Here is a 23876-nt window from a genome sequence, read left to right as displayed (position 1 = left end):
TACCTCTGGTCACCCCTGCTATTAGTTTGGAGACCTGAACTCTTAGGCTAGCAGAGAAAGAGCTCTCATTATAGATGGTGTGAGCTCCACGCGAGTGAAAAAAACTGGAGAGGCTGTTTTGTGCAACTGTTCTGGGTTTCCATTCCTACCCTGCAGTAAGTGAAAACTTAGTTATGTTTCATTCAGGAATAAGCTGTTCCAGTTTAACTTCCACTCACTTCAGGGTAGAAGCAGACACATAAAACAGTCACATTGGAATTCAGATGCAGCATGGTTAATTCCACCCTTTTTAAAAACCATATAAACTGTTTCATCTGTCCATATGCCAAGATCAAGCACTATTTCAGACTTGTAGTTGTTTGTCTGATATGCCTATTAGTCTGCTGAAACAGCCTGCCTACAATGCCTTTATTATCTGGCCTCTATCCAGTGGCTACAAAGTATGCTCGCTTACCTGATGCTTCTTGTTCTCTACATTCATGCTGAGGGGTCTGTAAGTGATCTCATAGGGCTTGTTGTGTTGATGAGCCTCCACCCTGATGAATTCTGGCCCTTTCCATTGTTCCCCCTCAATGATGGGCTGCAAGCTCCATGGCTGGTTACTCCGGTTGGACAGCATGATGGTCTGGGTGTGTTTTCCACGCACTTGGCATGTGAAATTCAGGATCTGCAGTGAAGGAGCATGGACATCTTTCACTGCCATTGGGGATTTCTTTCCATTCTCCCATAGGGTACTGATGTGTCTGAGTGTGCATGTATAAATGCAAGTATATCCTCGCCCATTAGCAAAGATGTAGAAGAAAGAAGGGTGGAGGACTGGAACATGGTGCTGTGTCCCAAGAAAGAGGCTGAGACTAGCAGCCTTGTTCAGTTATCAGATCTAGGTGGAAGGGAGTTTAGGTGAGGCCTGCAAAGGACTGAGATAGCTCAGCTGGAAGGAGGCGGGCCCCTGTGGCTAGCTCTGGAGAAGACTAAAGGCGTATAGTCCCTAGCTGTCTTTGTTTTCAGGGAAAGGCTCTGTTTTGTGTTAATCTGGAATCTTTTGTTGAAAGAAATAAACTGTGCCCTAAGGGAAGGGCCCAGAAGTGACTTTGGCCCAGTTTTAGCCTTCCCTGGGCTGGGCAAACAGGCCAGCAGCCTGACAGAACAAGGCGAGGGACAGATGTATCAACACAGGAAAATAATTTCTTCCTCCTTTTGGACCTCACTCCTCAACTGTTATTCACACATGCAGTGCTATGGAACTCAATATGAGGGAGGAGCTGCACAGCAGAAACCTAGATGTCAAGGACAGCCTCTTTGCAGACAGGCTCTTTGATCTGGTCTGAGCTGTGCTTTGGGAATGCAGTAGGATTACAGCATCTTGTGCTCAAGAAAAGGCCCTTAGGGCTGAAATCTAAGTGTAAGCCTCTGGCTGCTTTTGCTCAGCTAAGCCCCTCCAACCAACAGGCCAGTATCCAGACTCCCCTGGAGCTGTATCCATACCCACTGTGGAGCTGTTGTCAGTGTTTTCATTGTTACAGGAGCCTTGAGCATAGTAAGGTCCTCACTTGTTCCTGGTGCTAGAATTAAAGCTCTGTTCACCCATGACAGCTTCATTCTTCCAGCATGTAGGATGTGCTATTGCCACTCCTGTTTAGCTGCTGATGTAACATTCTGTGTGTGTATGCATGGCTTCATGGCTGGCAGAGGAGTTGACCCAGGAGTCTGGAATGGCCCCATCGGCTCTCTCTAACCTGCCCTCCTTACCTCTTTTGTCGTTGGGATGTTCACACAACATCCAGTCAAAGACAGCTTGAGTGCTTTGCTGCCCTGGATGTAGCACTGCAGGTTGTCATAGTGGATCTCCTGGCTCAGCTCACAGGGGTGAAAAGTCACCTCAAGGGGGACATCCATGCCTGGGGAGATATAGCCCTCCATGGGGCTAATGGAGAAATCTGGCTCAAAGCTCTTGGTGTCCCACTTAAACCTTTCAAAAATACACAAAGAAGAAAAGGAAGGATGTAAAGTGGGGTTCCTCGTGCCTAGCTGGGAAGGAGAAGAACAAAGAGTAGAATCCCCTACATATCTTAGGGCTTTCTCTGTCACTACCTATCAAGTGATAGATCCCTGGACACAGTTTGCAGGAGCCTGAGTGTGGCTCTGAACATTACCAGGATCTTTGCTAAATGCCAGAGGGCGGGACTCTGTCACCTTTATTTAAAGGAAGAGTTCCATATTGTGTACCACCTTTTGTGATGTGCACAGTAGGCTGGTGGGATGATTCAACTTGTGTAACTCAGTCACACAATGGACTGCAAACCTGGGCCTCAGGGAGGCTCTGCCCTACCATGCTGTGGCAGTCTATGTAGTGATAAATACTCTCTGGGGATGGATGCTGCTTAAAGGTTTTCTGGTTCACAGTTGCAGCAGAAGCTTTCAGCAACATAGGACTTGTATTGTAAACAGTGAAGATGCTACATTACTTGACTCCCATGTCTCCCGTGTTCTGCATGATGATGCGCCGTGAAGCTTTGCTCTGCTGCACCACTGCTCCAAAAGGGATGTGCTCCTGGTCCAGACTCACTTCAATGCCCTGGCAGCAGCCCCGGACCATGAACAGGGAGCGCGCCAGCCCATTGCACTCGAACATCACCTCCTCTGTGAACTGTGGAATGCGGCACTTTGGGGAGAAGATCACCTCTACAGTGCAGGTATCTCCTTTGGGCTTCAGAGTTATTTCACTGGAAGGAGACAAGCTGAGAACCTGCCCAAAAAGAGGGCCGAATGCACATCATCTGGCAACTTGGGACCATGATGCCCTTAGGTCTACACATAAAAACAGCAGAGTTTTCCCACAGCTGCTTAGCTTTATCCCTGGACCACTCCTTACTGATCCTTAGAACTCTAAGCACAGTCCCAGCTGCTCCCTGTTGCACATCCCTGGCAGGTGAAATACCATGACCACTAAGGTGGTTTTTCTAGTTGCTGGGGATAACTGTTTTTCTGGCATGGGGTAGTACCCATAGAGGCAATGTATAGTTAACCTCCCACTTTCTCTTCCAGTGGGAAGATCCTGGCTTTACGCCCACTTTATGGAAATGGGAGACTCCTCCCTACCTTGCTCCTGCAGCCATACGGCTGAGGGCAAGCGAAACTTGGGGGCATCTAAACCCCAAGCCTCTGGGTTGCCCAGCAAATGATTTGGAAGCATCTGAAGCCCCTGGTGGGGGTGGAGGATGTTTGCCAGTAGTAAGGCCACTTATGGTTCTTGAATGACTCATGGATTTGGAATTGATTTGGCTTGGAACATGAAGGTGAAAGCCCAAGCTTGGAGCCTGTATGTTCTCTCAATTCCAGCCCAAAGGGCTCAAGAACAGTATGATATGCACTCTAGTTTAAGCACACAGCTTACCTTAGATTCCTGCAGCTCAAGCATAGTGAACATGAAAGTTAAGTTAAAAGTAAGAGGGGCAACACTGTTGTTCGCTATTCTGACAGTCTTCTTCATAGTCTGCCCCACAGTGAGGGCTCCAAATTTCACCACTTTGCTTTGTGGTTCCACAACGTCAATCTGTGGACAGAATGAGGACAGAGCATGTTCAAGGATCAGTAATGAGAGAAGGAAAAGAGGGGGAAGGGGAAGGAGAAAGGTAAAAGTTTGTTAATTGGGGAAAGAGAAAGGGAGAGGCAAGACCAAGTGTGGTCTGTGATGCCTAGGGTTTTAGGGCTGGCTTTTCACCTCACCTTCATCTCTGAGCCCTTCCCAAGGACCTCAACAGTCTGTTGGGAGAGACCATTGATTTCAAAGGGGATGATTTCATGGTAGGAAACAGCCTCCCTGGGATAGAAAGTGATTGGAACCTCTATCTTCTCTCCAGGATTCAGCACATCAGCCTGGAAGCCCACCTCAAGGTGGGCTGTGTTGCTGAACAAGCAATCTAAGCTGTGGAAGGTCAGAGGAAAGGATAAGCATCTGGGCATTAAAAGTCTAGTGTACTCAGCATATCTTAGAATTCTCCCTCTCCCCTTTCATTGAGACCATTATCCAGGGATATTGCTAGCGGTTCATGCAAATTAAACAGCTGTGCATAATAGGACAGATCCAGCCTCATTTCAATGAGGGTTGGATCTGCTGTCCCCATGGCTAGGGACAGAAATTACCCATAAACCAGTAAAAGTGATTGAAAACCAGTTCAAATCTGTAACATCACAGACATTCAGTGCACATCAACTGCTTTCAAAATAGCCAAAACCAGTTTAAGATAAACCTGGATGTAGTATCAGACTTAACTGATTTAGGCTAAACCAGTTTATTGAACTTCTGTCCAAGATCCTCTCCAGATTCAAGTTAACTCAGCCTTCCAGCATCCCAGGATGCTTTGCAGCTCCCCTGCAACTCCCCTCCCCCTTGCAGAGTGGGCAAGCTAGCCTTGGCCTAAGCTGTCTGCTCCAGCTGAGCAGGAAGGCATGTTTTAGGCTAGGGACCAACATTCAAAAAGCCAGAGCCTGAATGGATTACATCTTTGCAGGTTAGTCTAACCTGCCTAGGTTGAACCAGTTTGTAACGGTACAGCCGTTCCCTCTGGACTGAGAAACTGCAGGCACATGCTGGCAGTTGCTCAAGCCAGGTGCCAGGGGGTGCTAGAGCATGCCCTCAGCTTTAGGAAGGCTGTGCTTGGGGGAGGGCGTGGCCAGCCTGGACTGAACTGGCCAGAAATAGGTTAAATTCCCTGCTCCTTGTCCCACTGGCAGGGATCTGAGCTTGGTCTGCCAGGTGCTCCCCCACCTGCTGTTGTAGCCATGTGCCACCATGGCCCCTGAGGCAGAGGGTTATTCCCCACTCTGCTTCTGGGGACTGCAGCCGGGTCTGCTCACCCTGACCTCCACTGCTGCGTTCGCTACATGCGTGGGGGAAGCAGTGGGATAAGTCCCCTTCTGTCCCCTCTGCCAGATGTGGGAGGGAGGGGGAATAATCCCTTGTCTGCAGAAAGTGGGGATAACAGCATTGCCCTACCACAAAGGCATGTTACATACATTAAAGATTGTGAGTCACTGAGGTCTGAGGGGGCCAGGTGAGTACATAAAATAGGCAGCTTTCCACTGGTGTTCTACCTAATCTCTTTGTCCTCCTTGTTTGTGATGGTGAGGGTCTTTCTGGCCAGAGGCATTCCTGCATAGTAGATGAAGCAGGTTCCAAAGTTGATTTTAGTGAAGGAGAAGTGAATGCTGGGTACCACTACAGAAGCCATGAGCACACAGCTAAATGTAGGGCCATTGCTGATCTGTGAAAAGAAAAGGCCACAAGCTCTTTTGTTGGAGTATTCATGAGGAAGACCAGCCCTCTGCATGAAGTGATTGCACTTGATGATGCTGCTCAACAGCTGACAACCAGCAAGCTTCAGGTATCTCAGCATGGAAGAGCTTAGGTAACAGGACCATTTGGAGAGTGAAAAGCTGGAATGCATGGCTTAGTGGTGTAACCTGAGAACAAACCCATCACTGCCTTTGCTCATGTTTCTGCAGCTGTTGGTTTACAGCACATATTGTCAACACTGCCAAAATGGCACAGCCATACTATAATCAGACCATGGGACCTTGCTTCCTAAGCAGGTCTTTTAACAGGACGGAGCAGCATCGTCACAGTACACCCTGTGAGTGTGTCAGACACATGTCCTCTGAAGGGTCAGAGTTGGAAGAAACTGCGTGACATACAGGATTTGCTGTTCCTAGATGTCCCAATCAGATGCCTGTCTAGCCTCTTCTTGAGACTCTCCAATAAAGAAGATTCTATAACTTCCCTAGGAACTCAAAAGAGAGAATGTGTCTTGAACATATTGGGCCAGATCTTGTTCCATCCTTTAGATCCTATTCCACCCTGTTCAAATCTTTTGAAAATCATTAATGCCAAAGTTGCAAGGGTCCTCCTCTTCCTTCCTGCTTCTGTGACTCAGTCTCCAGGATAAGCTGACAGTATGTTACCAAAGCAGATGTGTTAATGGTATTTTAGGGACTCAAGTAGGGTGGAATGGGATTATACTTAGATGCTTAATAGATGGAATAGGATCTGACTCAATCTGTCCCTTACAATGTAAATGCTATACCCTCTGAGCTATTCCATCCTTCAAGGAAGTTAGGATGGTTATCAGAGCCTAAGATTAAACCAGAAGGAATTAGATGTTTCTCATTATTAGTCATCCCACTGAATTACTTCAGCACTAGGGGAAGTCGCACTTTGATATGGTGGTGAACTCAGTGGACTCTTGTTGGGAGCTCTCTCTTATAGTCCCAGAGCCATTATGATGTTTAGCTTAGATGCCAGCACCTATCCCTATCTAGTGGGAAAAAAGTCAGCCCTTTCAGCTTACCATAGGAAGCCTCACTTTTTAAAGCAAACTCATGCAGCTTTGGTCTAGAAAAGAACTTCATCACTGTTCATGCTTTCCTTGCCCAAAGTATATAGGTTGTAGCCATATTGGTCTACAGGAAAAAGGAATCAGAACTCGTGGCAGGGGTGATGTCTTTTATTAAACCAATTAGTTATTTGCAAAAAAATTCTTTATTTGCAAGCTTTCAGGCACTCTCTTCTTCAGGCATAAAAGAAAGCAAAGACTGTAAAAGTTCTCCTAGGTGGAAATGAAAATTTGTATTTCACAGGAGAGCTGAAAGTGTTGTAAGATCTCCTGGTTGGAATAGTTCTTTTTGTGCAAATTAGTCTCATATAAAATCCTGAGAAATATGAATTTTCAACAACCCTGTGAAATATGAATTTTCATTTCCATCTAGAAGAAATTTTACAATCTTTGCTTTCTCTTATGCCTGAAGAAAGATGAGTGTGCCTGAAAGCTTCCAAATAAAGATTTTTTTGGTGCAAATATCTAGTTGATCTAATAAAAGATATCACCTCTGCCACAAGTTCTGATTCCTCTCCCTTGCCAAAACTTTTAGCTTCATGACCTGTGAGGAGGACACTTACCAAACCCTCACCCTCACCTGTAGCTTCAGCTCTATGTCCTTTAAGGTACATGTCTTCAGAGGGTGAAAAGTCAGCAGGGCCTGGGCTTGACTCCCTGCATCCACAATGCCCCTCTCAGGGTTGATTGTGAGGTAACGCCGCAACACTTTGGGACCAGAAAACTCCCACAAGAAACTGAAGTTGAATTTCCCAGTGTTCAGGATATAGAAGCTGCACTGAGCATGTTCATTTATTTCCACCTGTGGGACAAGAAGGGGACAGCACACATAATCTTAATAGCTGCAAGGCCAGCAAACACATCAAGAAGGTACAGGAAGTCTAGTCACCTATGTCTTCTAGTTCCATGAACTAACTAGAGAGATGGTTGGAGGTCTACTTGCCTGTGCAATGCTGCACCACACCGTGTGTGTGTGTCAGTGTGAATTGAAGCTCAGGTCTCAAAGCCAGGGTTTGTACACATCTGGGTAGCCACTGCTCTCTACAGACTAACACCTCAAGGAGGCTTTTCTCTCTGTGGACTGCAGCTTCTCAGGATGAGCTGATCCAGTATGTAACACACAGGGGCTCATGTACTCCGTGTCACAGCAGTACCAAGTTCTAATGTACGTTATGCATTTGTGGACTCCACAGAGCCCTAGACTTACATTGGCTCTGACTGCCCAAGATTTGCTGCCTGTCATCATGATCTTAAGGTCTCCAACAACCTGCTGCTACCACAAAGCACATGTGCATTATTTAAAATGAAATCTGATGCTCAAAGAATGGAACAAGTGGCACTGACTAAAATATGTAATCATAGGGATAGGTGAAGAATACGGTTCACCCATGTATTTCCATTAGGAGCTGCCCTGCTCCTCTTGCGACATCATGTGCTTCTAGAGCAGCGTGTGTCACAAGCACAGGTTTCAGGATCTAGCACGCTGGATTATTTATATCAGCTCTCCTGTGGCTGGGCTGTGCCTACTGGCAACCAAGGTAAGGGACACAGCCTGGCTTGGTTAAATTACATTTGTGAAGCTTTTTGCTAATGACCCAGTCATACAGGGTCCCTTAGGGTAAGTCCTAGTTACGTGGGGAAGGATTTGCAGGATAAGGTTTCAAGTTTGCAATCAGGCATTGCTGCCATTTCTCTGAAGACTGGAGGCAGACTTCAATATGATCTGATCCACTGTGATGTTTCTAAATCCCTTAGGCATCGGTGACGATAGGGGGTGCACGCGGGTGCACATGAGATCACCTGTGTATCCCCTGGAAGTGCCAGTCACAAAACCAGAAGTGCAGTTCTGGTTTTGCTGCTGGCTTGGTGACTGGCCATTGAAAGACTCTCCCCCCCCCGTTAGCGATCTGGTGCACCCCCAGACTCGGGAGGCACCAGTTGCCCATGCCCTTAGGCATGTTTGAAAAACTTTCCTGGGGCCTCCAGCATAACAGCAGTCAGCACTGGGACCCTAAACCTCACAACTCTGTGATTTTCCCATTGTAAAGTTCTTAATATCAGTGCAACAGGATCCCTTTGACTTCCACCTCCCAAAGGGGTCACATGTACTTGGTAAAGGACATATGAGATGGCAGCTTCATAACGCTAGGGGTAACAGGTAGTATTTTACAAGGGTGATACCAAAAGCAGACAAAGCAAGTCAGCTGGAAGTCTGGGCTGGAAGCCTCTGCTTTCTGGCCGGCAGTTTTCAGAAACCCTCAGTGGACCTCCTAAAGAGTCACCTATTCCCAGGGTGGTCTCACGTGTCTCAGTGGAGGCTCAGTGATACTTCTAGGACAGTGTTTCCCAACCTTTTCCAGCCTAAGGCACACTTACATTAATAAATTTTTCTGTGGCACACCTAAGGCATTCCCCATCCTCATATCTATTGTAGCTTATTGTAGCTCATTGCCATAGCAAAATTCCACAGCACACCTGTTCATTTCTGATGGCACACTTTTGTGCTGCGGCACACTGGTTGGGAAACATTGTTCTAGGATCACTGTGCCACCAGGTGACAAGGGCTACAGCATCCCAAGTTTTCCCCTCTACATCTCCCATCTCACCTCCTTGAGATTGATGATATTGGTCTCCTGCACACTCAGTTCGGTGATCAGGCCGTTGCTTTCTTCACACCTGACTGAAACATTCATGCTGTAGCCAACAGCTTTGACATTTAAGGAGAGGGGCTGGGTCTTCCTCTTGACATCACAGATAAGATTGAAGCTCACCTCTCCCTCCAGTGCTGGTGTGAAGAGGATAGTGACAGGAAGGCTGGATAGAGAAGAACACTTTTAGCTCTGTCATTCCTAAGGGTCTGACCAAAAGAGGACAGACTGTACAGTGGTTAAAGCAAGATCCCAGAACTTGGGAAGACTGGATTCAATTCCCTGCTTGTGAAGCTTGTGACTTGGGGCCAGTTGGACACAGGACTTTACACACTTAAACTCCTTAGATTTCAATGGGAGTTTAAGCATCTACATAGGACTTAGGGACATATATGTTTTTTTGGGATACAACCTTAGTTCCTTCCCTTCCCTGCCTCAGTTCCATCTATACAAGACTTTTGACTTTAGGAAAGCTGACTTTCACAAGCTCAGGAGGTAAGGTGTCAAGGCCCTGAGAGACCATGATCTGACAGGGAAGGGAGTCCATGATGAGTGGCTACTCCTTAAGGCCACAATCCTAAAAGCACGAGAGATGTCCATTCCAGCCCATAGGAAAGGTAGGAAAAGGGCTGGGAGAACCCCTGGGCTTAACAGGGAACTCATCAACCTCCTGAATCTGAAAAGAGAAGCTTATAAGGGATGGAAGTTGAGAAATACCACTAAGGAGGAGTATGCAGCACTGGCCTGTACCTGTAGGGAGTGGTCCAGAAAAGCTAAGGCTGAAACCTAACTCAAAACTGGCTATGGAAATCAAGGACAATAAAAAGTTCTTCAGATATGCTGGAAGTCAGAAAAAGAAACAGAACAACACTGGATCCTTGCTGCACTAAATGGGGCAGCTAACAACCAACACCCAGGAAAAAGCTAATCTTAATGATTAATATGTGTTGGTTTTCCACCAGCTCAGAGAAATCCCTCTGGCTGACAGGACGCAGGATTACCAAGGTAAGGGTGATCATATGCCTGTTATTGGTGAAGATCTTATGAGGAAACAGCTTGAGAGGCTGAACATCCACAAGTCAGCAGGCCTGGATGGAATGCACCCAAGAGTGCTAAAAGAGTTGGCTGACATCATAGCACAACCAATAGCAAGGATATCTGAGAACTTGTGGCACTTGGGAGAGGTTCCAGAAGATTGGAAGAGGGCCAATGTGGTCCCTATCTTCAAGAAAGGAAGGAAGGAAGAATCAGGGAAATGCAGGCCAATCAGTTTCACCTCAATCCCTGGAAAGATCTTGGAAAAGATCATCAAAGAAACCATCAACAACAGGCTAAAGGAAGGCAACTTTCTGAGAGATTAGCCAACATGGCTTCATTGTGGATAGGTTTAGCCTGACCAACCTCATTTCCTTCTGTGACCAGGAGACACATCACCTGGACAAGGGAGAAGAGGTTGATGTCATATATTTGGATTTCAAAAAAGCCTTTGACTTGGTCTCCCACAATGTCCAAAGTTGGGGAACTGAGGCCTTGACAAACTTACAGTTCGATGGCTGGAGAACTGCCTCCATGGTTGGACCCAGAAAATGACAGTCAATGAAACCAAGTCAACATGGCACATGGTGAACAGTGGCACCCCCCAGGCTTCAGTACTCAGACCAGTACTCTTCAATATATTCATTAATGAGCTTGATTCGGGTGTTAGAAGTGGACTGGCTAAATTTGCAGATGATACCAAATTATGGGGAAGTGCAGTCATGCTAGAGCAGTTGTCTCCAACTTTTTAAAGGTGAAGATCACTTTTTAAAGTAAAGGGCAACCCAGAGTCTACCCCCCTCCCTCTCCCACCCAGCAGGTCAGTCTGGGGTGGGGGGGGGAGGGGCAGGGCAGATTGGGGCCCCCACGGTGAGGGAGAGAGTGGGGCAGGGGCAGGGATGAGTGGGGCCCCAGCCAGGCTGGACTGGGGGGGGTTGGAGCCCGAATGGCTTCTCCAGGCACATGGGGGAGGAGCTTCCACTCCTGTACACACTTCATTAGAGGCCCGGGGACATAGGCAGAGGGAGAAAAAATTATTTGGGGGGGCTGATCCCCCCAAAATGGGGTGTGGGATGGAGCTGCAAGTGGCTTGTCTTGGGGGTGTCCAGCGCAGGGAGGGAGGGGGTGGCTCCCACTGTTCTGCGCACCCCAGGATGGCATGGCAGGGCATGTGTCCACGGATCTGTGTGGGGGGAGGTGGGCTGCAGCTGCGTGCTGGGGCTAAGCTGAGCCCTTTCTGGTGGGGAGATGCTGGGCTAGGCTGCGCTCGGAGTGGGTGGTGGTGGCACTGGGAGGTGGGGTTGGGGGGGCTATGGTGAATTTTGGGGTGGCTGCAGCCCCCCACATAGTCCCACTCCCAGTGCTACTGCCCTGAGTGCAGCCTGACCCAGCAACCCTTGCCAGGAAGAGCCCAGCTTATCCTTGGCCCCAGCCTGCAGCTGCAGCCCTCCCCTCCCCCCCCCTGCAGATCTGGGGGCACTCCGCACCCCACGCTCTCCTGGGGTGGCCCTCCCCCCCCCGGGTACCCCCAGGATGAACTGCTTGCGGCTCCATCCTGTGCCCCAGCCTCACTCCCAGTTCCTCCCCATCACTGCTGCAACCGCAAGAAGCCCACAGCTGGGATGCTTTGCGGCCCTACTGCTGCCCCGTGTTTGCGGGGGGCTAAGCCCCATTAGCCCCCGCTTCCACCACCTATGCCCAGGGGGCAAGTTCCCCCTCCCGATCTGTGCATGGGGTGAGGCGGCTGCCACTAAATGTTGGGCTTTGCGCTCCGAGCGGCTGCAGCAGGGCTCAGGATGCAAAGCCCAGCATGCAGTGGCAGCTGCCTCACCCTGTGCACAGATCAGGGGGCACATACCCCTGGGCTACTGCCAGTGTGCATGCAGCAGCAGGAGGCCCCCCACACACCTGGATGAGCTGCCCAGGCTCCAACTCTCCCCTGGCCCAGGCCCCACTCACCCTGTTGCAGGGGGCGTGGAGAGGAATTGTTCCACTCACCTGACCCAGCCCCAGTGGCAGGAGGTGCAGCTCAACCCAGCCACGTGTGTCCCATGGCTCCTGGACCGTGACCCAGCTACTCCCCATGTAAGTCCTGCTGCTCCCGATCGCAGAGCCTCTGACAGTCAATCTGAGCCTGCAGAGCATCTGAAGGTCGATCTGAGACGCCACTCAGACTGAGATCGACTGTCAGAGGCTCCCAATTGACCAGTTGATCACAATGGACCAGTTGGTGACCACTGCTAGAGGACAGACTGGCAATTCAGGCCAACCTGGACAGGCTCATAAGGTGGGTGGATCAAAACCTGATGGCATTCAACACAGAGAAATGCAAGGTGCTCCACCTTGGGAGAAAAAATCAGATGAGTATGCAGTATATACTGATTTGGCAGGGTGCTGAATGCTCTTGACTTCCATTGACTTCAGTGTGACCTGAAGACCTCAGGGGAGAAACTCAGTATCTATAAGAATCAGGCACAAACCAGGACAGCAAGAGCCAGGACAACTCCTTGTGTTCAATAACAGACAATGAGGAGAATACAGATCACAAGCTGTGCTTAAGAACAAGACCAATTTTATTTAAACTGCCCTGAATTCACTAGTAAATTCAGTAAATTATTTCCCAGAGCCATTGCCATGGCAATGGAGAGCCAGTAATGAAAACAAAAGGGAAAATTGAGACTAAGCATGCTTTCATTTTTCAATGTGCCACATGCTCAGAAAGTTACAAGACAATTTGTCAGAAAGAGAGATTAAAGCCCCAACAGCCACAGGCTGGGGTGATCTGATGGCCACCTATAAGTTTATCAGGGGTGACTACCAGTATCTGGGGGAACGTTTGCTCACCAGAGCGCCCCAAGGGATGACGATTATAAATGGTTATAAACTCCTGCAAGACCGTTTCAGGCTGGACATAAGGAAAAATTTCTTTACTGTCCGAGCAACCAAGGTCTGGAACAGTCTGCCAGCGGAGGTGGTTCAAGCACCTACACTGAACACCTTCAAGAGTAAATTGGATGCTTATCTTGCTGGGATCCCATGACCCCAGCTGACTTCCTGCCCTTCAGGCAGGGGGCTGGACTCAATGATCTTCCGATGTCCCTTCCAGCTCTAATGTCTATGAAATCTATGAGCACACCAGAAAGGGATGGAGAAGTTCAAGCTGTTAAAGAGCAATACTTCTCTGCAGAAATGGCAGTGGGGCATGGGCTTGATCTGTCTTGCTTAGTAATTTCCACACTGAATGCTTTCCTGGCAAGGAGGAAAATGGGTCTTCTGGTTGCCAACCCTGAAAACCTCATCTAAGATTCACACTGGGATTAGTCCCTCTCCTGCACCATCACTGAAGACAAAGGCCAAATTATATCCTCATTGACCCTTGTGTAGTCTCACTGCATTTAAACCAAACCATGCTTTCAGTGCTACCTGTTTAGCTTCACTGATTTCAGTGGGGTTACATAAAAGTATATAAAGAAACAGACAGCCCAACCCTGAAGGGCCTCAAACCTGGAGGGCATGTAAGGAAAATAGAGCCCAGCTTGCTTTCTCTTAGCCCTGTCAAGCCAGCAGAAACCTTTTCATATGCCTAAAGTCAGCAACTCTGATACTGAGCAAACTGCATTAGAAGTTTGCTCACTTTTTGCAGGCGCTTTGCAGAGCAGACCCACAGCTGAGTCATTTTTCTGTTGCTGGAGACTGAACAAGACCCCAGAAGAATCCCAGAGGGAATGATGGTATAAAATTAGGAGTGTCTGCTGTTTGGGCAAAAAGGGAGCTCACAAAAAGGGAGCTCACAGTAGAGCTAGAGAAGAAATCCAGTTATGTGTTTAGGTCTTTCAGAACCTGGTTTTTCAAGTCCAAGATCTCGCCCCCTTTACCTTGAATGAGGTAGGACACAGCCTTCCATGGGCTGCACTGTCAGGAAGTTAATGTATCCCTCAGAATAGCGAGAGCTGTCTCTGAAAGCAAAGCTGAAGGTCTCATTTTCATTGTTAATCAGTTGAATGGTCTTGCGGGCCTCATGTCCTTTGGGGAAAAACAGGAAGGAGGTGGCAAAACTTTAGTTCATCTGACAGGTTGGCATGGAATCAGCCCTCATGTGCAGAACCACATTAGACTTTCTGCAGGTGGAAAGGGGACCATAGACAGGTTCCCACAGTGAGAGAGCATTGCTAATGCACACAGCAGCACCTAGAATAAATGTTGCTTCTGTGGCCACCCTGCCTATAGACAGCCTCACAGTGTAGTGTTCAGTGTGAGAGGGAATGCAGAACTCCATCCCCCATTAATACTACTGGGATACCACCTACAGACCTGGCCAGGCACTGCACAAGCACATGGCCTAGAGCAGGGGTGGGCAAAATGCGGCCTGCCAGGCCATTATCTGGCCCGTGAGGGCCCTAAAAAATTTAGAAAATTAATATTTATCTGCCCCTGGCTGCCTGTCATGAGGCCCTCAATGGCTTTCCAAAACTCAGTAAGCGGCCCTCCGCCCAAAATAATTGTCCGCCCCGGCCTAGAGGGTCTGACATCTGAGCCTGGCTACAAAGAGGAGAGATGCATAAATTCCCCTCTCCCAAAACTTCCAAAACTTGGAACATTTTTCTAACAGTTTTTCTTCAAAATGTGCTAATAGACTGTAGTCATACATATGATCCAATACAGGTCTGGTTGGGGCTACCAGCATAAGTTACTCAATAATGCACCATTGACAAGAAATGGTACCAGCTGAACCAGTGTCAACAAAATGTTTACATGGTGGAACCTCTCAGCATTCACTTTTGTAACAAACTCATAGGTGAACGAGTAGGCAGGAACTAAGCTGATAACAGGAACTCTATGGGACAAATCTGAATTCCTATTTTAACCCCTTCCTTACTCCACCCTCCCTCTTGTCATTGTTTCTCACTTACCACTAATAAGCAACTTTGCTTTAGAAACTTGAAACCAGACACTTTTTTGCCCATAGCCACAATAAAACCAACCCCGCCCCTCCTCCCTCAGTAGAGTTTTGGCTCTAAAAAAGATGAAGTGCCAGACAATCCATGAACTCTACAAGGGATATAGTTACAGCTATTGCTCTGACAGCTCTGACATTGACAATGTCCAGAAGCAGTGATAAGTAGAAATATAAACTCTAAAAAAACAGATGGAAGGAAAGGGCTGTTCTCCTTATCTACAGAGCCCTCAGCTTCCATTTTCTTGTTATAATGTTAGAATAACAGAATGAGGCTCAATAGTAACCATAGGCAAGTGGTAGGGAGGGCATGGGGGTGCCTGTGCCCTCCCTGACATTGGCTGCCACTGGCTTCTGCAAGTGGTCGCCGGTCACCACCCCACCTAGCTGCTGACGCTGCCATCGGCTTTTGCAGGTGGTCACTGCTCGTCATGCCGCCACCACCATCACTGGCCCCCCTCCCTCCCCCACCACCGGCTTCTGTGGGCAGTCACTGCTTGCCTCAATGCTGCCGCCCACAAACTGTGCCCCCCCCAGTCTCAGGAGGCAGCAGTCACCCATGACAATAACCATAAGGCTCCACATCTCTGAAGAAAGGAAGAAGCTCAGAGTAGCAAAAGGTACGAGGATGAAGTCTGACCTTACCTACTAAGAGAGATTGATAGTTCAGGTGGGATCTGTCCAGAGATACAGATGGGTCAGTGGTGTTGCCCACCAACAGGAATGGGACTGAAATGTTCTGTTCTGGGATTGTGAAGGTCCAGAACGATTCTGTGATACCCAGGTGCTGGGGGATGAATTCAAATGAGACCTGAGGAAGAAGTAGCAAACAAACACTGGTTATTGGGCTTGAAATGGTGACAGCAACTTGGATGGACTAAAAAGCAGGTCAGATGTTACGCTATAGGTAACTTATGCTTACAGATTGGCTTTCTATCCTCCATTGAGCAGCCAGCCACATACAGCAATTTATGGGCTTGTTCTGTAAGAGCCATGGTTCTACAGCTCAAAGCCTTAGGCAGACTACAAATAGATTGACCACACTAGGTGAAAAATGGGTTACACACATTTACTGGCCTGGCAACCCTGTTTCCTTGGCCTGTAGGTACAGTACAGATGGCCTCTCGTTTATTTAGGATCTTGAGAAATTCAATGCCTCAGTGAAGAATATTGGCTTGCTAGCTTCCCATGACATGCCTGCATGCTCAGATAATGGCACCAAACTATCACTCTTCAGTGACACACTTATCTCTAATAAGAAAATGGCACTTCAGAGAACTGGGTCATACAGTTTGCTTTTAACCTTCCTAAAATGTCCACACACAAATGTACTAAAAGAAAAGCATGGTGCTATGACTCCAAGCAGGATCACTCTGATAGGGTAGTCTTACATGCTGTAGCCAAGCCAATGCTTCCAATTCATGGGACACATGCAGCAGAGCTTGCCCAGGTGGTGTGGTGCACATGTGGTCCACCCCCTTTACCCTCCAATCTGGCCAGCAGCTGCCCTTACAGTGCTATGCATGGGGCTGAGCCCCGTCCACTACTGCCTGAGGCAGCTTATCACACTGGGTGGGCAGAGTGTGTGGAAGGCAATTGGGAGCTGGAGCTGCAGCCCTGCAAGCTTAGGCAGGAGCCACTTGGATGTACCTTCCCCCACCCCAGGATGGCTACCTTCTACCTAGTACATCCCCACAGCTTCCCTGCACTGCCTGCAGCCCAGAGTAGCACAACAGGGGCAGGAGTGTAGCATGAACTGAACTAATATAGCTGATGTTAACACAGAGTGTAATAATATTGAAATATAATCATGTTAGTCTTGTCCTGTAAGCAACTTGAAAACTCAATTTTGTATCCTTCTACTTGACATAAGTGAACGAACTCTGCTTAGCCTTTATGTATGAGTGTGTGTAGAAGGGTGAATGGTGAGAGAATGGCATAGAGACAGGAAAAGAAGATTTAACTGTTCATGTAAGCAACAAGGTGCCAGATGTGTAAATTACCAGCCAGTAACTAACTAATAAATGGCTGAAGAATCCCTTTTAGGCCTGGGGCACAAAGAAGATAATGAGGAGAAGGGATGCATCCATTCTGCCAGATGGGCAGCAAAAACATTCCAAGGCTAAGATAAGCTGAAGACAAAAAAACAACTGCAAAAACAGAAGCTGGGTATGGAAAAACCCCAAAGCACTGCAATAAAGGATGCCAATCCCTATAAAAAAACACTTTGAAAATGCCAAGTTGGGTGAGTCTCTTTCTCTACTGCTGTTTCATTGCAGCACAGATCCATCTGTTCACCCCGCTCCAGCTGTTATCTTCAAATCTGCTATCTTCAAACTATTGCTGGAAACTGTGTGTATGAAACGCTGGTGTATGTGTGGGTGAAATGGTTGTTTTGTGTATGTGTATGCCTGTGTGTAATGGTGTGTATGATGATTTGTGTGTGTTTGTATGAATGGTGTTCCTGAACATCTATGTCTAACTCATGTGATCAATAAACGCGGCACCTTGCCTTATCCCCCTTTATAAAGTCTTGCTCATTGGCAGTTGGCAATTTGTGTAACAGGAGGAGCTGCTGGAGGCAGGGGGAATGGAGTAGTACCTAGGCAGCTGCAGCTGCACTGGGAGCAGACACGCCAGGAAGCCATGCACGCTGGATGGGGCCAAGGTGGTTGGAAGTGTGGCCCAGGCTGTCCTGGGTGGGAGTGGGCAGGGCTTGGCCCCATGCTGAGTGTTGTGAGGGCAGTTGCAGGCTGGCTACAGTCAACTAGTGGGTGCCTGCTTGTGGGATGTATCCAATCAGTTGGTGGGCCAGATCCAGCCTGCAGGCTGTATTTTGTCCACCCCTGTCATACACCATTAGTACAGATCTGTGCTTTGGTCTCCCACCCACCTCCACTTTCTTATCAGGCCGGATCTGGCCCTTTTCTGTCAGACAGTAGAAAACTGGTTTCTCTCGCAGGTCTCTTGTCTCTTCACAAGTCCACTGGAAGGAGTAGGTGAAACTGGTGGGGTTCGTGAGAGTGAAAGCCCTGGGCACAACAAGCAGAAATTGACATCAAAGTGGGAACAGGTAGGTTGTTCTGGAAATTATGACCTTCGTCACACAGCAGACACTAGGCACTACAGCTCTGGACTCAGCAGGGCCAGCCCACCATTTTTTGGTGCCCCCTGCAAGAAACAGTTTTGGGCCCCCCCTTCCCCCAAGAAGCCAGTGGCAGTGGCGGCAGCAGGGGGGGTGGCAAACGGCTGGACATAGACTTTCCCATGGGGGGAGCATGTGTAAGGAAGGAGGGGAAAGGGCCAAGGGGAGAGTGGCTTTGTGCAGCACCGCGCCACACCGGCCACCTTCTAGCCCTGGTCCCAGCTATTTCCCCACCCCAGCCCCAGCTGCCTCCCCACACCAGCTGAGGGTCCCAGAGCTGGGGCCCAGAGCAGGGCCAGCCTTGACTGCACTGCCAGAATGGAGGGGAGGGAGCCCCCAGGACCCCCATGCCCACCCTGCCCCACCCTGTGTCATTCCTGGGAAGAAACCGGCAGCTCTTCCAGAGGTGTGGTGCAGGGCAGCCAAGGTGGGGACGGCACGTGGCCCTCTGATCTTTGCACAAGCAAGGGCGGGCCACAGCTGAGAGCTGGGCTCAGCCTCTGCTCCGTGTCTCCATGCCTTGCTGCCACCGCTTCGGAAGTGGTGAGTGCCACTATGTGCATCCCACTGCTGGGTGGGCTGGGAAGCAAGGCACATAGCAGCAGGTGCCGCTTTTGAAGTGGCGATGGTGAGGCATGGAGGCACAGAGCACAGGCTGAGCCCAGCTTGCAGCTATGGCCCGCCTTCACATGTGCAAAGATCGGGGGGGGTCACGTGCCCTCCCCCACTTGGCTGCCTGGCACTGCACCTCTGGAGGAGCCACCAGGCTCCGACAGTCCTACAACCCAGCTGGGCTGGGGCCCAGGCACGGTGAATGGGGGCCGGGTCGTGCGACAATCCCTACAGTACAGGAGGGAGCAGGCCAGGGGCAGGGGTGAATGATTCGCCCTTCCTCTACCCCACTCTCTCCTGCACTGCAGGGGTCTTGATCTGCCCTCCCCACAAGCCTGTGGAAAAAATAAAAACATTAAAAGAAACTTACCCGCCTGTGGCTGGGCCAGCTGCGAGTGCGCAGGGTAGCTCAGCATGCCCATCCTCCCTTGCTGCTGCAGGACCCCATGGCCAGGCTGCCCTAAGGCAATGCCTGCTGCTGCCCTGTGTCTGGGGGGAGCTGAGCCCTGTTAGCCCTACTTCCTCTGCCTATGCGCAGGGGGCTCCTTAGCTGCAGGGCCCCCTGCGGCTGCAGGTTTCACAATATGGGACAGGTCAGCCCTGGGACTCAGCTCAAAAGGAGCCCTATATATCAGCACTGCTATGGACAAGGCAGCCCCATCCCAGTTCTGGAAGCCTCAAGCGTCTCTGGGCTAGATGGAGGTAGTTATTATTTGTAAACACATAAAAACAGAAAAGGAGTGGCCAACCCACAAGAGAGCAAGCATGGTAAATCTAGCAAGACAAGGCTATTTACTGAGGATGTTCTTTAAGGAGATTATTTCCTTCTCTGACCCAACCTGACTGAAGTATCCAAAGAACAGGAGACAGCTGTACTGGAAGAAACCATAGAGCTGATCTCCTGCTCTAGAACAGCCATGGGTGTTTCACGGCTGGACTGGGGGAAACAAAGATGCCAGTCTATGCTGTACATCCTCACATCCCCAAAGGGTCTCCAGGCAGTTGAGGATGACAGGATTAGAGTACTAACGTACTACAGGGTTTGATCGAAAGTTTTCTGGCTGATTTTCAGGGATAGCCAGCAGTCATCCATACAAGTCTTTTCTGCACCCACCTTCTGTTCCGGGCACGCACCCCTACAGAGGCAAACTCAATCACCCTTGTGTTGGGATCCAGTGTGCCCCCATTGGGCCCTCGCAGCTCTGGGTTGTGCCTGTTGGCGGTAATATAGTCAGAGTCTTCCAGCTCAAAATGGCAGTAGGGCAGCAGGCTTCTCCCCTTCACAGATACTACTGGGCTTTCACAATTTGGCTTTAGATTAGGGATACTGAAAAGAAATGGAGCAATGTTATTAAAGGTAGTTAGACAGCTCTACAGGCTAATAATTCCAGCTAGCCAGGTATCTAGTACTTTTCTCTGTACCCCTTCTATTCCATGCAACTTCATTTCCTCCCCTTTGGCACATGATCAGTGAATCTAATATATACTCCATGGTGATGAGGCAACAGAGGTGAAGTGCCAGACTAATTCACAGTAACACTTCAGCATAACAGAAGTGGCACTTCTTTGATTGGAGACTGTGTTGGTTTGGTGATTAAGTGCATAAAAGCCTCTGATAAAGTCAAATACTCCTCCAAAATCCAATAATCTGAACCTCTTGTGGATTAAATGATGTTCCACACCCAAGGGAAGTGAATATTATTAGGACATTAGGACTGCAAGATCATGTCACAAGAAAGGCAAGAGTTTTGGGAAAGACTGCAAATTAGTTTTCCTCTATCTCTGAAAGACTGAATCCTATTTGTACTCAAGCTCCTGGCAGGTTAACATTTTTTTAAAGTGAATTTTCTCAATGTGATTCAGATTCTCCTTGTTATTCTGAGACTTTCACAGAACTAAAGAACCTATATTATGACACTGGCTTGATTTCTAGCTAGTGGCATCCAGTATGAAGTTAAGTAAATCAGCAGGTTTCTGATGTTCCCTTGAGCCCCGACCCTTCCTTGACTATCTCTGGTCCCTCCAATTTGGAGATAGCTACAGCAGAAATAACTGCACTTATACCAAAGTCCTATTATCAACATTCCCCTTGTCAAACTGTTCCCCATTTTGAACATTTCCTACCTGCAAATGATTTGGCCCTCAAATTCTCCCACTTCTAGTGGGGAGAATTTCACCTGGAACAGCTTCTTCTTCCCAGCTGTGATGACACCACTGCTGGGTTCTATGGAGAATGGAGGGTGAGCAGCGGCAGCATACAGGAAGGAGACGACACTTTCCAGAACGGTGCCTAGCTGGCTGGTTACTCGGCTGGACTGCATTTTGGTGGAGATAGCAGATGTTGCAGATGGGGGCTCCCCTGCATTAAGGAATGGGTTACTGAGACAGTTTTTTTCAATGATGAAATGTATTGTTCTGAGCACCCCCGCCCCTTGGTTCATGCTAACAGAAGGATGGCTGAGTAGTGTTTGGCTTAAGGACTCCAGAAAGGAAATACCTCTTTGCAAACACTCTGAAAAGGAGGATACCAAATGAGGCTAGTGATAGCTACAGCGTAGCTTTGTCTGAGCCAGATTCTACTCTTAGATTACACCTATTAGACCTGAAAGTGCATTTAGACACCTAAGTGTGATTCTAATCCACCCTGAATACATCCCTGAAAGCAGTTAATGCAAAAGGCGAGTGAATCCTCCTCCTCCTCCTCTTTGCTGCTTCTTTATGACTCAAAAGTGGATGCTCTAATGCATTTTCAGGATGTGAATAGGATGGACTAGAATTGTGCATAAATGTACTTGTATACTTAGAATAGAATCTGGTCATTTGTGTCTCTACTGCTGCACTGCCCTTTACTGAATCCTAATCCTAGATTTTAGGAGTATTCAAAGGGCAACATGGAGTGAGGAAAAAGGACTGGGTGAATAGGCAGCTACAACAAATAGATATATAGTCAATGTGAGGGAGCGGCGGCTAGGGACGGCCGTGAACCCCCTAGCGCCTCCTACTGTCACGTTAGGGTAACGTAGCACCCTCAGAATCTCGCCCGCCACGACTTTGATGGTTAAATATATGATGTGGAGGCTGCCAGTTTCCCTGTTGGACGGTCTTGGTGTTCCTGTCCCTATTCCAGACTGGGGTTTTGATATGCGTCCCGCCTTAAGGGCTATGCGTGCCTCCAAACCTCCCCTTTAGCACGCCCCAAGCCTCGCAGCTGTTCTGGGGGACGTTTGTGTAGTCCCTCGCCCCTCGGGTGCCCTTGTTCTCTCTCTCGGGTCCCGGGGCTCCTCGCCCACCTGGCGCCTCCTTGGGTCGGGCTCCAATCTCTCGCCCCTTCCTAGCGCCCTGGGCCTATCTCGCTGGCGCCCAGCTACTCGCTGGCGCCTCCTGGGTCCAGTTCCCTAGTGCCGCCTAACACCGGCGCCCCCTTGGTCCGGGTTCTCGCCGGCGCCTGGCTAATCGCCGGCTCCACCTTGGGTCCGGCTCGCTCTCGCCACCCTAGCCTCGGCGCCCTTGGGCCGGCTCGCTATCTCTAGCTACTTCGCCCTTCTGGGCCTTGCCCCCTCTGGGGCCTTGCCCACTCTGGGCTGACACCACGCGCCTCGCACACCGTCTCTGCCCCGCTCCGGGGCCTTGCCCTCGCTAGGGCTGACACCGCGCGCCTCGCGCTCTGTCGCTGCCCCGCTCCGGGGCCTTGCCCTCGCTAGGGCTGACACCGCGCGCCTCGCGCTCTGTCGCTGCCCCGCTCCGGGGCCTTGCCCTCGCTAGGGCTGACACCGCGCGCCTCGCGCTCTGTCGCTGCCCCGCTCCGGGGCCTTGCCCTCGCTAGGGCTGACACCGCGCGCCTCGCGCTCTGTCGCTGCCCTGCCCTGGGCCTTGCCCTCTCTAGGGCTGACACTGCGTGCCTCGCGCCTGGGGCACAGGCGCTCGCCGCCATGCCTGTTCCCTTGACCCGCTCTGGGTCCGTTGGCCCCACTGGGCGAACACCGCCCTTATAGGCTGGGGTCTGTAACCCCGCACACCGCGCGTCCCTGGCGCAATAGGGTGCCCTGCGGCACCGACAATAGTGCCCGGCTGGCAACTGTGCCCCTACTGGGCACTGGGAACCCCCAAGCTGTTGGGGAGCTCCCGTGAGGCCTCCTCGCTCCCCTACAGCCTCACCCGGTCCTCCGGAGTAAACTGTAACTCAAACTCCAGCCCTCTGGCTACAACATAAATACAGAGGCTCCATACGCCTATCCATAACTCCAAGCCCTGCCAGGGCTCTCAGTCCTACCTCCCGTCAGGGTGATCCTGTTCCCCGCATCATCGCAGCCTGTTAGTGGGGTAAGGCTGCGACCACCAACTCAGGCCACTCAGCTCGAGCCGCAGAGCTCCTGCCCCTGCGGCAGCCAGAAGGGAACTGTGTGTCAGGCTCCGGCCTCAGCTAGTTATAAAAAGCCTGGCCCTGCCCTCTTCCGGCCATGTGACCACCTGGTTGCCTTGGCAACCAGGCACCTGGGCTGCCTGGGTGATTGACAGCTCTGCCAATCACCCTCACACTCACGGGGCACCTCTGTGACTCCGTGACAGTCAAATACCTGCTAGAATTCCATACAAGGGATTAAAATCAATCTGCTGATAGAGGCCACAGTACAGTACTCTAAACAAAGTGCTAGGATGAAGGCTTGATAAGTATTTAAAGAGATTGGGCCAAATCCTGCCCATCTGACATTAATAAAAGTAAAGCTGGAGTCACAACTTGGCCCATTGTGTGCAAGTCCTCTGAGCACCTGTGCATGCTACATCCATTTGCCCTTCCCGGTCCTCTGTCATCTAGAACCAACCAAAGACAACCAATCATAAACAGCAGTGGTCCATTTGCATTAATGGAGCACCCTGTATCAGCCAGCAGTCAACAATGGATACTAGAGAGAATTTCTTTAGTGTATCAATTTGTACATTATCTCATGGAAAAAGTTTTTCCTGACCCACCTAGTGATCAGTCTTTTCCTGGAAGCATGAAGATTGATATACCTTATCATTTCTATTCTATCTAATTGAACAGCAGATTCTAGTGTTATTCATATGAGATTCTGACCCTTCCTGAAACCTTG

General features: G+C 49.5%; 1 protein-coding gene across 1 annotated transcript in view; it reads right to left on the bottom strand.

Moving 5' to 3' along the window:
• The window catches only part of LOC149857381 (axonemal central pair apparatus protein HYDIN-like), a 71055-nt gene that overhangs the window by 6988 nt on the left and 40191 nt on the right, over positions 1–23876 (bottom strand). Inside the window, exons 29-41 of the mRNA XM_090063947.1 lie at positions 20911–21145; positions 19901–20113; positions 17923–18061; positions 15675–15840; positions 13951–14098; positions 8999–9206; positions 6973–7194; positions 5095–5264; positions 3727–3925; positions 3395–3553; positions 2466–2746; positions 1750–1969; positions 455–667 (exon numbers count right to left, since the gene is read on the bottom strand). Coding sequence (XP_089920073.1) covers positions 455–667; positions 1750–1969; positions 2466–2746; positions 3395–3553; positions 3727–3925; positions 5095–5264; positions 6973–7194; positions 8999–9206; positions 13951–14098; positions 15675–15840; positions 17923–18061; positions 19901–20113; positions 20911–21145 — 2573 coding nt within the window. The remainder of the gene's footprint in view (positions 1–454; positions 668–1749; positions 1970–2465; positions 2747–3394; positions 3554–3726; positions 3926–5094; positions 5265–6972; positions 7195–8998; positions 9207–13950; positions 14099–15674; positions 15841–17922; positions 18062–19900; positions 20114–20910; positions 21146–23876) is intronic.

Source organism: Crocodylus siamensis, chromosome 9, assembly GCF_052110815.1.
Source record: "Crocodylus siamensis isolate JL-2025a chromosome 9, ASM5211081v1, whole genome shotgun sequence".
Lineage (NCBI taxonomy): Eukaryota > Metazoa > Chordata > Crocodylia > Crocodylidae > Crocodylus > Crocodylus siamensis.
The sequence above is the reverse complement of the archived record's forward strand: the minus strand, read 5'-3'. Positions and strand labels throughout refer to the sequence as shown.